This window comes from Eriocheir sinensis, chromosome 6 (genome assembly GCF_024679095.1).
Source record: "Eriocheir sinensis breed Jianghai 21 chromosome 6, ASM2467909v1, whole genome shotgun sequence".
In the NCBI taxonomy this organism is placed as follows: domain Eukaryota; kingdom Metazoa; phylum Arthropoda; class Malacostraca; order Decapoda; family Varunidae; genus Eriocheir; species Eriocheir sinensis.
This window is the reverse complement of record NC_066514.1, coordinates 23,977,300-23,990,231: the sequence shown is the minus strand read 5'-3', so window position 1 is coordinate 23,990,231 and position 12,932 is coordinate 23,977,300. Positions and strand designations below refer to the sequence as shown.

At 44.1% G+C, this 12,932-nt stretch overlaps 1 protein-coding gene across 4 annotated transcripts in view; it reads right to left on the bottom strand.

Annotated features, from left to right (window-relative positions):
- The window catches only part of LOC126990644 (rap guanine nucleotide exchange factor 6-like), a 127,415-nt gene that overhangs the window by 52,794 nt on the left and 61,689 nt on the right, over positions 1–12,932 (bottom strand). For 3 of the 4 annotated variants that reach the window (XM_050849334.1, XM_050849329.1, XM_050849325.1), the window contains exon 3: positions 11,160–11,243. In XM_050849334.1, coding sequence (XP_050705291.1) covers positions 11,160–11,243 — 84 coding nt within the window. Of the gene's footprint in view, positions 1–11,155; positions 11,244–12,932 lie in introns of those variants that run through there. The other variant, XM_050849337.1, reaches the window with a different exon arrangement.

Sequence of the window (12,932 nt, the reverse complement as noted above, 5' to 3'; positions counted from 1 at the left end):
TTAAATTTAACCCAGTACACTTTTTTTCCCTCCGTACACTTTATACTTTTTTCCTCGTACACTTTTATCCCCTTATGTATTTTTTCCCCTTTAAATTTACCCCAGTACACTTTTTTTCCCTCCGTACACTTTACACTTTTTTCCCTGTACACTTTATCCCCTTCGTCTATTTTTCCCTTTATATTCATCCAAGTACACTTTTGTTCCCTCTCTGTACACTTTATACTTTTTTCCCTGTACACTTTATCCCTTCGTCTATTTTTCCCTTTAATTCATCCCAGTACACTTTTTTCCGATCACTTCTACGACCGACCATTTCTTTCTTTGGCACACTTTTCCTGGTTATCTTTCTAAACGTATTTGGAGGAAAAGGAGGAGGAGGAGGAGGAGGAGAGAGAATGGAGGAAAGATTGTATGAAAGAAGTTAGTTATAATCTCTCTCTCTCTCTCTCTCTCTCTCTCTCTCTCTCTCTCTCTCTCTCTCTCTCTCTCTCTCTCTCTCTCCGCGGTTAAGTTTTCCTCCCGTTCCGGGTATAACAAATGAATGTGCCTCGTCCGCGGCCCCCTGGCGACGGGATGGGCAGGTAAGAGGCTCAGGTGTGTGTGTGTGTGTGTGTGTGTGTGTGTGTGTGTGTGTGTGTGTGTGTGTGTGTGTGTGTGTGTGTGTGTTAGGGGAGATGTAAGAGGAAGAGGAGGAAAAAAAGGGGAGTGAAGGAAGAGGAGGAGGAGAAGGTGATGGATTATAAAGAGGAAGAGGAGGAGGAGGAGATGAAAACAAAGAGGAAGAGGAGAAGGAAGAGACAAGGAGGAAAAAAATAAAAAAAGAGAGAGAAAGAAGGTAACAGAGGAAGATGCAGAGGATGAGGAGGATCAGGAGACGGGAGAGAAAAGAAGAGGAGGAGGAGAAGGAAGAAGAAGAGGAGGAGGAGGAAGAATAGGAAGAGGAGGAAGGGGGGGTAACTTATAAGCCTGCTCGTAGATAAAAAGACTACCTGATTTAGCGGTCTGGAGGAGGAGGAAGAGGAGGAGGAGGAGGAGGAGGAGGAGGAGGAGGAAGATGATACGGATGTTCCACAGTAAGCAGGAAGTCCCCCTCCCCCCTCCCCCCTTCCCTGCTTAGGCCTCACTACTGCCCCCTTCCCCCCCTTTCCCCTCAACGTTCCCCTCCTTCCCCCATCCATACAGCTCTCTCCCTTCATACGACCCTAAGGCAAGGACTGAGGTAACTAAGGGGAGGGAAAGGTAAGGTGAGGTAAAGTAAGGTAAGGTAAGGTAAGGTAAGTTAAGGTAAGGCTTGAGAACGTCCACGGCCAGCTAACATTACTAAGGGAGGGAAGGGCAATACCGAGATAGGCGAGACGGAACACTCTCCTCTGTTAAACTGTAGGAACGAGAAAGAAGGAAGGAAGGAAGGAAGGAAGGATGGCGCTAGTGATCCCTAATTCCTTTGAGGGGTGAAATTGGAGTTGCTTAAGACCCTCCAAAAAACGATTGATCTCATTTTCGGCCTTCCTATACATTCCGGCAACCAAATGTTTGACTAAGCTTTACTTGGAGTTTCGGGCATTTCCAGGGGTAGTTTTATGGCCCTCGTGGTAGTCTGACCCTTCCTCTGTACCATGACCCTGAAAACAACTCATTACAACCCGACTGATCTCATTTTCGGCCTTTGGAAATGGTTGATATATGTGTGTGGCGGATGCGTCTCTGAGAACACCGACCCGATTATACTCATTCTGAAATGGACACCGAGGAACCAAAGACGAAGGTGACCAGACAACGCTTGCAGGTGTGAGGAAGCAAAAACGTGGGAAGAAGATTAACTCGCGCTGAAATGGACACCGGCGGACGAAGGAAGACGCGGAGAACGAGGTGTGGGTGATACATCGCTTGCTCGAGGGACAAAAAATATATCGTACCATCTTACCGACATATAAAGAGTTGCCGAAAGGATATCAATGTAGCGAGGTGGGATTAGCGACATGGGAAGAGAGAGAAAGAGAAGGATAACTTGACTGCCGAAAGGATATCAGTGTAGCGAGGTGGCATTAGCGATATGGAAAGAGAGAGAAAGAGAAGGATAACTTGACTGCCGAAAGGATATCAGTGTAGCGAGGTGGCATTAGCGACATGGAAAGAGAGAGAAAGAGAAGGATAATTTGACTGCCGAAAGGATATCAGTGTAGCGAGGTGGCATTAGCGATATGGAAAGAGAGAGAAAGAGAAGGATAATTTGACTGCCGAAAGGATATCAGTGTAGCGAGGTGGCATTAGCGACATGGAAAGAGAGAGAAAGAGAAGGATAATTTGACTGCCGAAAGGATATCAGTGTAGCGAGGTGGGATTAGCGACATGGAAAGAGAGAGAAAGAGAAGGATAATTTGATACCATTGCAGGAAAGAAAAAAGAGAGCATTGGATCGACACCTAGAAGCAAAATAAAATAGGAGTTACATAAAGAAAATTGGGCAGACTTCAAGACAGACATAAACAGAAGAAAGACGAGAGGAATAACATAAAAAAGGAGATAGATAAGGAAAAGCGAGAATAAATTATGTTAAGGAGGAGGAAAGGAACAAAGAAATAGAGAAACAGGAGAAAAGGAGAAAGAGATAAAAGAATAAAGAAAAGGAGAATAAAAAAGAATAAAAAGACAAATAAAGGAACAAATATGAACGACTTAAAACCAAAACAAGAACACAAATAAAAAAGAAAACAACAACAAAACAAAACAACAAACAAACAGTAAACAGGAAAAAAAACGAAGATATAAAACATTGAAAAAAAAAAAAAAAAAAAAAAAAAAAACGAGTGTGTGTGTGTGTATACTTTTCCTTGCACACCCCATACACACACACACACACACACACACACACACACACACACACACACACACACACACACACACACACACACACACACACACACACACACACACCTTCAAAAAGGCCTTCCCTCCCCTAGATTAAGGCCATTTAAGTCCAGCCTTTTTCCATCTGTTTAACGCCCATTGTTATGCATCGTCTCCCCTCCATCAATCTCTCTCCCTTCCTCACTAATTCTCTCCCTCTTCTCTCCATCGTCTACCCATCTATTTTCCTGCCCTTTTCCTCTCCTCCTTCGCTTTCTGACTCTTCCTACCCTCCTTTCTCTCTCTCTCTCTCTCTCTCTCTCTCTCTCTCTCTCTCTCTCTCTGAGTATCAATGTGGAAAGAGATTGTAACTAAGTGGAGAGAGAGAGAGAGAGAGAGAGAGAGAGAGAGAGAGAGAGAGAGAGAGAGAGAGAGAGAGAGAGAGAGAGAGAGAGAGAGAGAGAGAGAGAGAGAGAGAGAGAGAGAGAGGGAAAGAGATTGAACTAAGGAGAGAGAGAGAGAGAGAGAAAGAATTGTGGGGGGCAGCCAGGCTCGCCACAGGAAGGTCCTCGTTGCCAGCGCCATCGACTCGGCGATTGCAATATCTGCCCCCCCTCCCTACTCCCCTCCCCCTACCCTCCCCTTTCCTCACACCTCCCTCCCTCCCATATCCCTTCCCCCCCTTCCTTCCAACCCCCATCTCTTTTGGCCTTGTTCACAGGGGGATGAGGGGGAAGGGAGGGAAGGAGGAAGGAGGGGTTAAGGTAGGTGGAGGAGGGAGGAGGAGGAGGAGGAAGGAGGGGGAGGAGGTAAAAGGGGATGATGGATTGACAGACTGGGAGAGGGGAGAAGAAGGGAGAGAAGGGAGAAGAGAGGTCAGGCTGGAGAAGGGTCAGAGAAAGGTGAGAGGGAGAGAATGAACGAATTGGGAGTGGAAAAAGAAGGGAGAAGGGAGAGAAGGAATAACAGAAGAGGGAGGGAGAGGAAGAATAGGTTGAAAGGAAGAGAGGGGAGAAAGGTAGAGGGGAGAAGGGTGAAGAGAATAGAGAGAACGAATAGGGAGAGTAGAGAGAGGGAGGGATAATAGGATAAGGATAGGTATGCATGGAGGGGGAGGGAGGGAGGGAGGAGGCGATGGGAAGGAGGAGAGAGGAGGGGAGGAAGAGGGGAGGCAGGGAGAGAACAGAGACACGCCCGTAGATAGAGGTCGCTACTTCTATAAACACAAACAACAACAACAACAGTAACAACAACAACAACAACAACAACAGTAACAACAACAACCCCTGCTATACTTCAGACATTTCCATAATTGTATTTCGTTATGCCCTGAAGAAGAATTACGTTAATTTCCATTATTATTATTATTATTATTATTATTATTATTATTATTATTATTATGCGGTTTTTCACATTCGTTTTGCTTCTTTATATTTTTTTTGTTCTATTCCACCATCGATTCTTTCTCCTCCTCTTTATCTTCTCTTTCTATTCTCTCTCATTCGTCAATTCATATTTTTTTAACTTTTTTTTTGTCTTCTCGAATTTCAGGGTCTTTTCTTTCTCTGCACTTTCTCCTCCTCCCCTTCCTCTTTCTTTCTCCTCTTCTTTGTTCTCTCTTTTACTTCCTCTCGTTTTCCCATTTTTTGTTTTCTCACATTTCTCTGAACTTATCTTCTAAAACCCTATTATCTTCTCTCTTCTTCTCCTTCTCCTCCTTCAGTTCTCTTATCCTTCCTCCTCATCCTCCATCACCTCCAAAACTCTCTCTCTCTCTCTCTCTCTCTCTCTCTCTCTCTCTCTCTCTCTCTCTCTCTCTCTCTCACACACACACACACACACACACACACACACACACACAATTCCCTTCCCTCTTACCCCACAATCACCACCCCTCCTCCTTCCCTCACACACACACACACACACACACACACACACACACACACACACACACCTCTAACCTTCATATGATTTACCTGTGCGGGGCTCGGAACAGGTGCACATGACACATCACACACGACAAAGGTGATCGCGTCTCAAAATGTTTTCTCACACATCTTCGTAACACACACACACATACATACACTCACACACACGCGCGCCTCACCTTGTAACAGTATGCACAGGTGAGGGCAATAAAGCAAGCGGACAGGTAAAGGTGTGTGGGTGTATGGACTTTATTTCTGTCAGTCTTTTTACCTCCCTCTCTCTCCCACCATGCATGTCTATCCTTCAACCATTTCTCCCTCCCTCATTCTCTCAACTCTCTATTCGTTCTCTCTACCCACTCCATCCTTCTCTCTCTCCCGCTTACCTTTCTCTCCTCTCTCCCTTTCAACCTATTCTTTCTCTCTCTCTAGTCTCCCTATCCGTTCTCCCTTCTATCCACTCTTCTCCTCCCTCCACACCGTCAGGTAAGCACACGGTAATTTAAACAGGTATACAGTAATTGATATTCCTGAACGGGTGATTGGAGGTGAAAATCGAGACTGACCTGACTTTAATTAACATAAGGTGCAAATATTTAACTACTGAGAAGCTAATTGTAACAGTAAAATATAGGAATGGAAGAAGGGAAGGAAAGGGAAGGAAAGAAGGGAGGAAGGGTGAGTGGAGGAGGGGAAGAAAAGGAAGGAGAAGAAGAAAAGGAGCATAGGAGGGGAAAAAGGGAGGGAAATATAAAACTGATGAAATGAAGAAATTAAAAATGAGATGAAAGCAAAAAGAAATCTTAAAAAAAAAGATTTAGAAGAAAGAAAAGGAGGAAAAAAATTATGAATACTGAAAAAAAGAAGACAAAGATTAAGGGATATAAAACTATTGAGAGAGAGAGAGAGAGAGAGAGAGAGAGAGAGAGAGAGAGAGAGAGAGAGAGAGAGAGAGAGAGAGAGAGAGAGAGAGAGAGAGAGAGAGAGAGAGAGAGAGAGAGAGAGAGAGAGAGAGAGAGAGAGAGAGAGAGAGAGAGAGAGAGATATGCCAACTTTCGTTCTTCAAGAGGAGGAGGAGGAGGAGGAGGAGGAGGAATATATATCAAAAGGAAATTCTGCCCCAAACATAAATGAACTCTCTTGCCTCTACTCTCCTTCTTTTCTTCCTTTCTTTATTTCTTGATCCTCTTTCTTTACCTTATTTCCGTTATTTTCTCCAGCAATTTCCTTTTTCTCCTCTTTTTCCTTTATTTTTATTTCTTCCTCAATTTCCTTCATTATCTTCAATCTCACTTTTCTTCTCTTCCCATTTCCTTTCTTCTTTCCTTCCTTCCTTCGTTACTTTACTCTCTTTCCTTATCTCCCTCCTTTATTCCCATTTCACTCTCCTTTTCATTTCCTTCTTTCTTTCCAAGCAAGATGGCGCCACTATAAACACTTGCCTGCGCCATATAGGACTGGGGCCGGTCACCAGGCATCCCCAAGAAAGCCTACCAGCTCTATGGGGCGAGCGTAAAAAAAAAGGTATGAAAAAAGAGCTGTAGGATAATAGAGAAAGAATTCTACATCGCTGGGCAGACTACTTAAGGGGAGCGTCTCTTCGTCTGTGCCGCATGCCCGAAGTCGCCTCATTCTACACGGCTAATTTTCACAAACATTTAGGGGGTGGATGTATTTGCTGTTTAAAGTAGAAGACCTAAAAACTAACCTGGGACCATAGCGCAATCACATCTGACAGGGTTTTTTGAAGGGGTTTGGGGCATTTCCAGGGGTAGATATATGACCCTGGTGGTAGTTTGACCCTTCTTCTGTACCATGAAGATTTATGACCCTGGTGGTAGTTTGACCCTTCTTCTGTACCATGAAGATTTATGACCCTGGTGGTAGTTTGACCCTTCTTCTGTATCATGAAGATGTATGACCCTGGTGGTAGTTTGACCCTTCTTCTGTACCATGAAGATGTATAACCCTGGTGGTAGTTTGACCCTTCTTCTGTACCATAAAGATGTATGACCCTGGTGGTAGTTTGACCCTTCTTCTGTACCATGAAGATGTATGACCCTGGTGGTAGTTTGACCCTTCTTCTGTACCATGAAGATGTATGACCCTGGTGGTAGTTTGACCCTTCTTCTGTACCATGAAGATGTATGACCCTGGTGGTAGTTTGACCCTTCTTCTGTACCATGGAGATGTATGACCCTGGTAGTTTGACCCTTCTTCTGTACCATGAAGATGTATGACCCTGGTGGTAGTTTGACCCTTCTTCTGTACCATGAAGATGTATGACCCTAGTGGTAGTTTGACCCTTCTTCTGTACCATGGAGATGTTTGACCCTGGTGGTAATTTGACCCTTCTTCTGTACCACAAATGTAAAAAAACGCTCATGAAAACCCGATTATCTCCTTTTCGGCCTTTGAGAATATTTGACGAGAGGTGGAGGCGCCGAGTATACCGTCCCTGGACCCTCAACACAAAAACCTCCAGGCACCGGTCATACACGATCCATACAGGAACAACAACAGCCCGGCGGCTTTCTCTATACTTCTCCTTCCTTTATTTATTACAAGTTCTACATTAGCCGGCTGCCGACTCTCCAATGAATGCATGAATAAAGTGAAGTGCCGAAGGGAAAGAAGGGGAAGGGAGAAGGGGGGAGGAAAAGGGGAAAGGGGGAAGAGGGAACACAAGGGAGGAAGTGAGGGAAGGAGGAGGAAAGGGGGAGGAAGGAGGTTGGGTTAGGATTGGAGGAAAGTTACGTGTGTGTGTGTGTGTGTGTGTGTGTGAGGGAGGTACGGTAGTGATGTAACAATGATAAACGGTTGGACAGCAATGTTTGGAGGAGGAGGAAGAGGAGGAGGAGGAGGAGGGAGAGTATGAAGAGGAAGAAAAGTTAAAGGAAAAAAAAATAATAACGTAATGACTGTATGTTAAAATCGTCCTTATGTAATACTATTGTTTTGTTTATGATAATGCGTGTGTATGAGAGTGAGAGAGAGAGAGAGAGAGAGAGAGAGAGAGAGAGAGAGAGAGAGAGAGAGAGAGAAGGTATTATAAGGAGGTGAGAGAAAATAAGTGTTGTACCTTGTAACCCCAACCTTGAATGTGTCTCTGTATTCACATCCCGTCCTCTCTCCCTCCCACACGCTCTCTCTCTCTCTCTTCTTCTTCTTCTTCTCTCTCTCTCACGTCCTCATCAACCCAAATAGAGAGAGAGAGAGAGAGAGAGAGAGAGAGAGAGAGAGAGAGAGAGAGAGAGAGAGAGAGAGAGATTAGTCAGTATAAATGGTTGCCAGAGAACTCATTCGCTATATACCCAAAACTCTCTCTCTCTCTCTCTCTCTCTCTCTCTCTGCCCCCTCACCCCCTCCACACACACACACACACACGGAGTAAATGGCTTTCGTAACATATTCCTTTGTCTTTCCTCCGCGTGGGATGAGCTCGGTAATCTTCTTGGCGCGCGTTTTAACAAGGCATTAAAACGTGGAGCGAGCCGGTGTAGACGTTTCAGGATACAAATTGTGTAAAACCAAACTCACGTTGTCAATGAACATAGGTCTATGCCAATTTGGTACATGTTTCGAGGCTTAATTGGGATACTGTGCAGTTTCGGGTCCACTTTCCTGAACACATTGCTGGCTTTTTGGCGCCGTGAGCAAGTTTTAATGGTTTCAACTACATCAGACGTAACGCTGCGCCACCAGTATCTTTGCATCATGGGATCGATGACCTTACCCCTGCCCACGTGGCCTCCCAGAGCAACAACTTCGTCGGTGTCACCAGCTCCTCGGTGACTGGCCAGCACAATGTCGAGCTGGTATTGGCGATCCTTAATCACCCGAAGCAAGCGAACTTCTGCAATCATATATAAAATTATTAAACTATAGGGCATTACACCATTTCGCTTTTCGTTTCTACACGAATAGACAACTCACCTGTTAACCCGGTAGCTGCGGGGGTCATATTTCTTAGGTTAGGGCAGGTTAGGTTAGGTTAAAGGCCCCTCTAAGTAAAATAATGAGAAAGAATCATCACTCACGCAAACCATTTCATAATATATATCAACGCATGTGTGATCAGTTTATGCAACATCTATTTTGGGAGGTTTATATCATGGCAGAAATTTGGCCCATCGCTGGTACACGGTAAAGCCACAAATTTGGCCCGTCGCTGCTACCGGGTTAAATGTCTCCTGTTCGGCTTATGGACAAGTTTTAGACAGTCGCCTTGGATAACGAATGCCCGACACCTCTTTCGAAAATATCCTTTTTTTTCCTTATCGTTTCCAACATGCTATCGATATTTTCTTAACCGCAGAAACTCTTCCACCTTGCCGCGTTTATGTGAGGCAAGGAAGTGACTGATAGGCCGTGGTGAGCTGCACAGGTGTCTCCCCAGTAAAGTATATAGAAAACGGGAAGCGAAACGTCAAGCAATCGAGTTAGATTCAGAAACACCAAAAAACTTCAAACAAGCTTCATTCAACTACAGAGTCATTTCAAACGGGTGGGGAGTCGTCTGAACCTTGTTGCGTCTGACTGGGGGAGTCTACTGAAACAGGGAGTAATTTGAAACGGCTACACCGGCCGGGGGGGAAGGGGAGGGAGGGAGAGGGAGTGCGGGAGGGAGGGGGGAGTAGAGGAAAGGACAGGAGAGCAGGGAGGAAGTAAGTGGATGGAGTAAGAAGAGGAAGCGTAGGGAGGGGCTGGAAGGGATGCTAAGGGGGAGGATGGGAGGAAAGGAAGGGAAGAAAGGAGGAAGGTAAGAAGGGAGGGAAAGAGGGAGAAAAGGAGGGAGGGAACGAAGGAGAGATGAGGGGAGAGAGAGAGAGAGAGAGAGAGAGAGAGAGAGAGAGAGAGAGAGAGAGAGAGAGAGAGAGAGAGAGAGAGAGAGAGAGAGAGAGAGAGAGAGAGAGAGAGAGAGAGAGAATGGGAGGGAAGGAGGGAGGAAAGGAGAAATAAGAAATACAAGAAGCAGGAAAAATAGCTACTACCAATATTACTACTACTACTACTACTACTACTACTACTACTACTACTACTACTACTACTACTACTACTACTACTACTACTACGAGGAAAGAAAAGGTAAGCGCTCCCTCCCCCTTCCCTTCCCCTCCCTTTAGGACAAGAGGCTTAGGTAAGGAAAGGAAAGAAGGGAAACAAAAAAAACAATAAATTATGCAAAACGGTGAGATACGATACTTTCATATTTGTGGACGTGATGAGGGAGAGAAGAGGAAGGGAGAAGGAGGGAGGGAGGGAGAAGGAGGGGAGGAAAGAGTGAAGGAGGAGAGAGGGAGGGAAAAATTGAGGGTCGGTATGGGGAAAGGAATGACGGAAGAAGAGGAAAGGAAGGAGAGGAAAGGAGGGAAGGAAGAGAGAGAAAGGAGAAGGGGATGATAAGAGAGGAAGGAACGGAGAAGGGAAGAAGGGAGGGAAGGAAAGACAATGACAGAGAAGGAGGTAAGGAGGGAGAGAGGGGAAAAGTAGGAGGGGCAGGAGGGAGAAAAGAAGGGAGGGAGGGAGGGAAAGGGAGAAGAGAAGGAAGGAAAGAGGGAGATAAGGAGGGAAAGAGGGGAAAAATGGGAGGGGCAAGAGGGAGAAAGGGGGGAGGAGGGAGAAAAGAAGGGAGGGAGGGAGGGAGAGGGAGAGAAAAGGAAGGATAGAGGGGAAAGAAAGGAGGGATGGAGAGGCAAAACGAAATATAGGAGAGAGAGGAAGAGAAGGATAAAGAAAGGGAGAGAGAAAAGTAGACAAAACGAGATAAACAACGAAAAAAAAAAAAAATCTTCCACGTTCAACAGAGCAACAGATTCCCGTTCAACCGTTGCCGTTCATCCCGCTGTGATGCTTAAGTAAGGTGAGGTGTGGGGAGGTATGAGGGGGTGAGGGAAGGCGTGGGGAGGTGTAGCAAGGTTTAGGAAGGCGTGGGGAGTATAGTGGGGAGGCGTGGGGAGTTCTGGGGAGGTAAGGGGAGGAAGGAGATGTGAGTGGGCGCTTGGAGGCAGTTGAAATTGTATATACTCACACTCTCTCTCTCTCTCTCTCTCTCTCTCAACGGTACACTTCCATTTTGTCGCTTCAGACCACTCTCAAAAAGGTCAGTTTCTCTATCTATCTATCTATCTATTTCTCTCTCAACGTTTACACTTTCATTTTGTCAATCTCAATTCATATCAACCAGTCAGTCTCTATCTATCTATCTATATCCCTCTCCTCTTTCTTTATCTATCAACCTTATTATATCTGTCTATCTCTTCCTCTGTATCTATCTATCTATGCAGGTAGGTAGAGAGGTTAACATATATCCTTCTTTCCCTATTCTTTCTCTTCCTATCAGTCTATCTATCTATCTATCAGTCTCTCTCTCTCACTTACCTTGATCGGGGGAGGAACATTGAGCCATCGATGAAGACGGAGCCGGAGAGCAGGATGAACCAGCAGGTGGCAAGCTCTCCGCGACTGTAAAGAGAAACACACAAGACTTAGGAGCAACTCTTATTCGTCGCCCAAGCTCACATATTTCACAAGGCTTTCCTAGGAGTTGTGGGCGTTTCCAGGGGTAGTTGTGTGATCCTGGTGGTAGTGTGACCCTTCTTCTGTACCGTGAGCTTAAGAAAACACTTATTAGAACCCGATTGATCTCTTTTTTGGTCTTTGGAAATAGCTGATGTGAGGGGATGAAACATATACGTTAAAGAATAATAGGAAGAAGAAGAAGAAGAAGAAGAAGAAGAAGAAGAAGAAGAAGAAGAAGAAAAAGAGGAAGATGTAGAAGAAGGAGAAAAAGAAGAAAAAGAAGAAGAAGAAGAGGAAGAAAAAGAAGAAGATGCAGAAGAAGAAGAAAAAGAAGAGAAGGAGGAAGAAGATGTAGAAGAAGAAGAAAAAGAAGAGGAGGAGGAAGAAGATGTAGAAGAAGAAGAAGAAGAAGAAGAAGAAGAAGAAAAGAACAAGAAATAGAAAAAAATCACTCAATGAAACATAATACGAAGATGACGAAGAAGCAGAAATAGGAGAAGAAGAAGAAGAAGAAGAAGAAGAAGAAGAAGATATCAACAGTTTCCTCCAGACACAAGCCACGTCTTTCAAAAGCATTTCCTCTCTCTAAACATTTACTCTCTCTCTCTCTCTCTCTCTCTCTCTCTCTCTCTCTCTCTCTCTCTCTCTCTGATCCTTCCCCTCTTTCCCCTCTCTTTCCTTCCCCTTCCTTTCCTTTCCCTCCCCTCCCTTCCATTCCATTCCATTCCCAACCCTTTCCTTCCCTTCCTTTCCATTCCCTTCCATTCCCTTTCCTTTCCTTCCCTTCCTTTTCCCTCCCTTCCATTCCCTTCCTTTCCATTCCCATCCCTTCCCTTCCTTTCCCCTCTCTTCCCTTTCCTTTCCTTTCCTTTCCTTTCCTGTCCTTTCCTTTCCTTCCTTTCCCCTCTCTTCTCTTCCTTTCATTTCCCTTCCCTTCCCTTCCCTTCCTCTCTCTCTGAAATAGTAAAACAAATAATAAATAATTAAAATATATGAAGAAAAGCAAACACCGATTTTTATCATCTAAACGTTTACATTCAATTTCCATTTCAATCAAAACGAGCACACACACACACACACACACACACACACACACACACACACACACACACACACTCACACACCAGATTTCTATTATATTATTGATGAGAAAAGTATTGGATATCATTTTTTTTTATATAAATAGAAGAATCGAAACGCCTGACGTCCAAACCATTCATACAAAAAAATAATAATAAAAAATACGAAAATACTAATAGAGAAATAATAATAATAATAATAATAATAATAATAATAATAATAATAATAATAATAATAATAATAATATATAAGCAAAAGTCTTAAGTTTTTACAGAATTCTCAACAAGAGTTTCAAATCCTTTTCCTCAACTTGACAAACGAGAAAAAAGTTTGTCGAATCTTTTCCTATAATGACCTTCAGAGGCATTGGGAAAAACTAATTGCTCTCTCTTCACTTTCCATATCTTGTTTTTTTTTGCATTTTATTCTTTCTTTTCTTCCTTCCTTTTTTCCTTTTCTTTCGTATTTCCTCTCTTCCTTTGTTCTTTAATATATCCCTTTTTTTCTCGCCTATCTTTCACTCATTTTTATCTTTTCCTTTTTTTTCCTTCT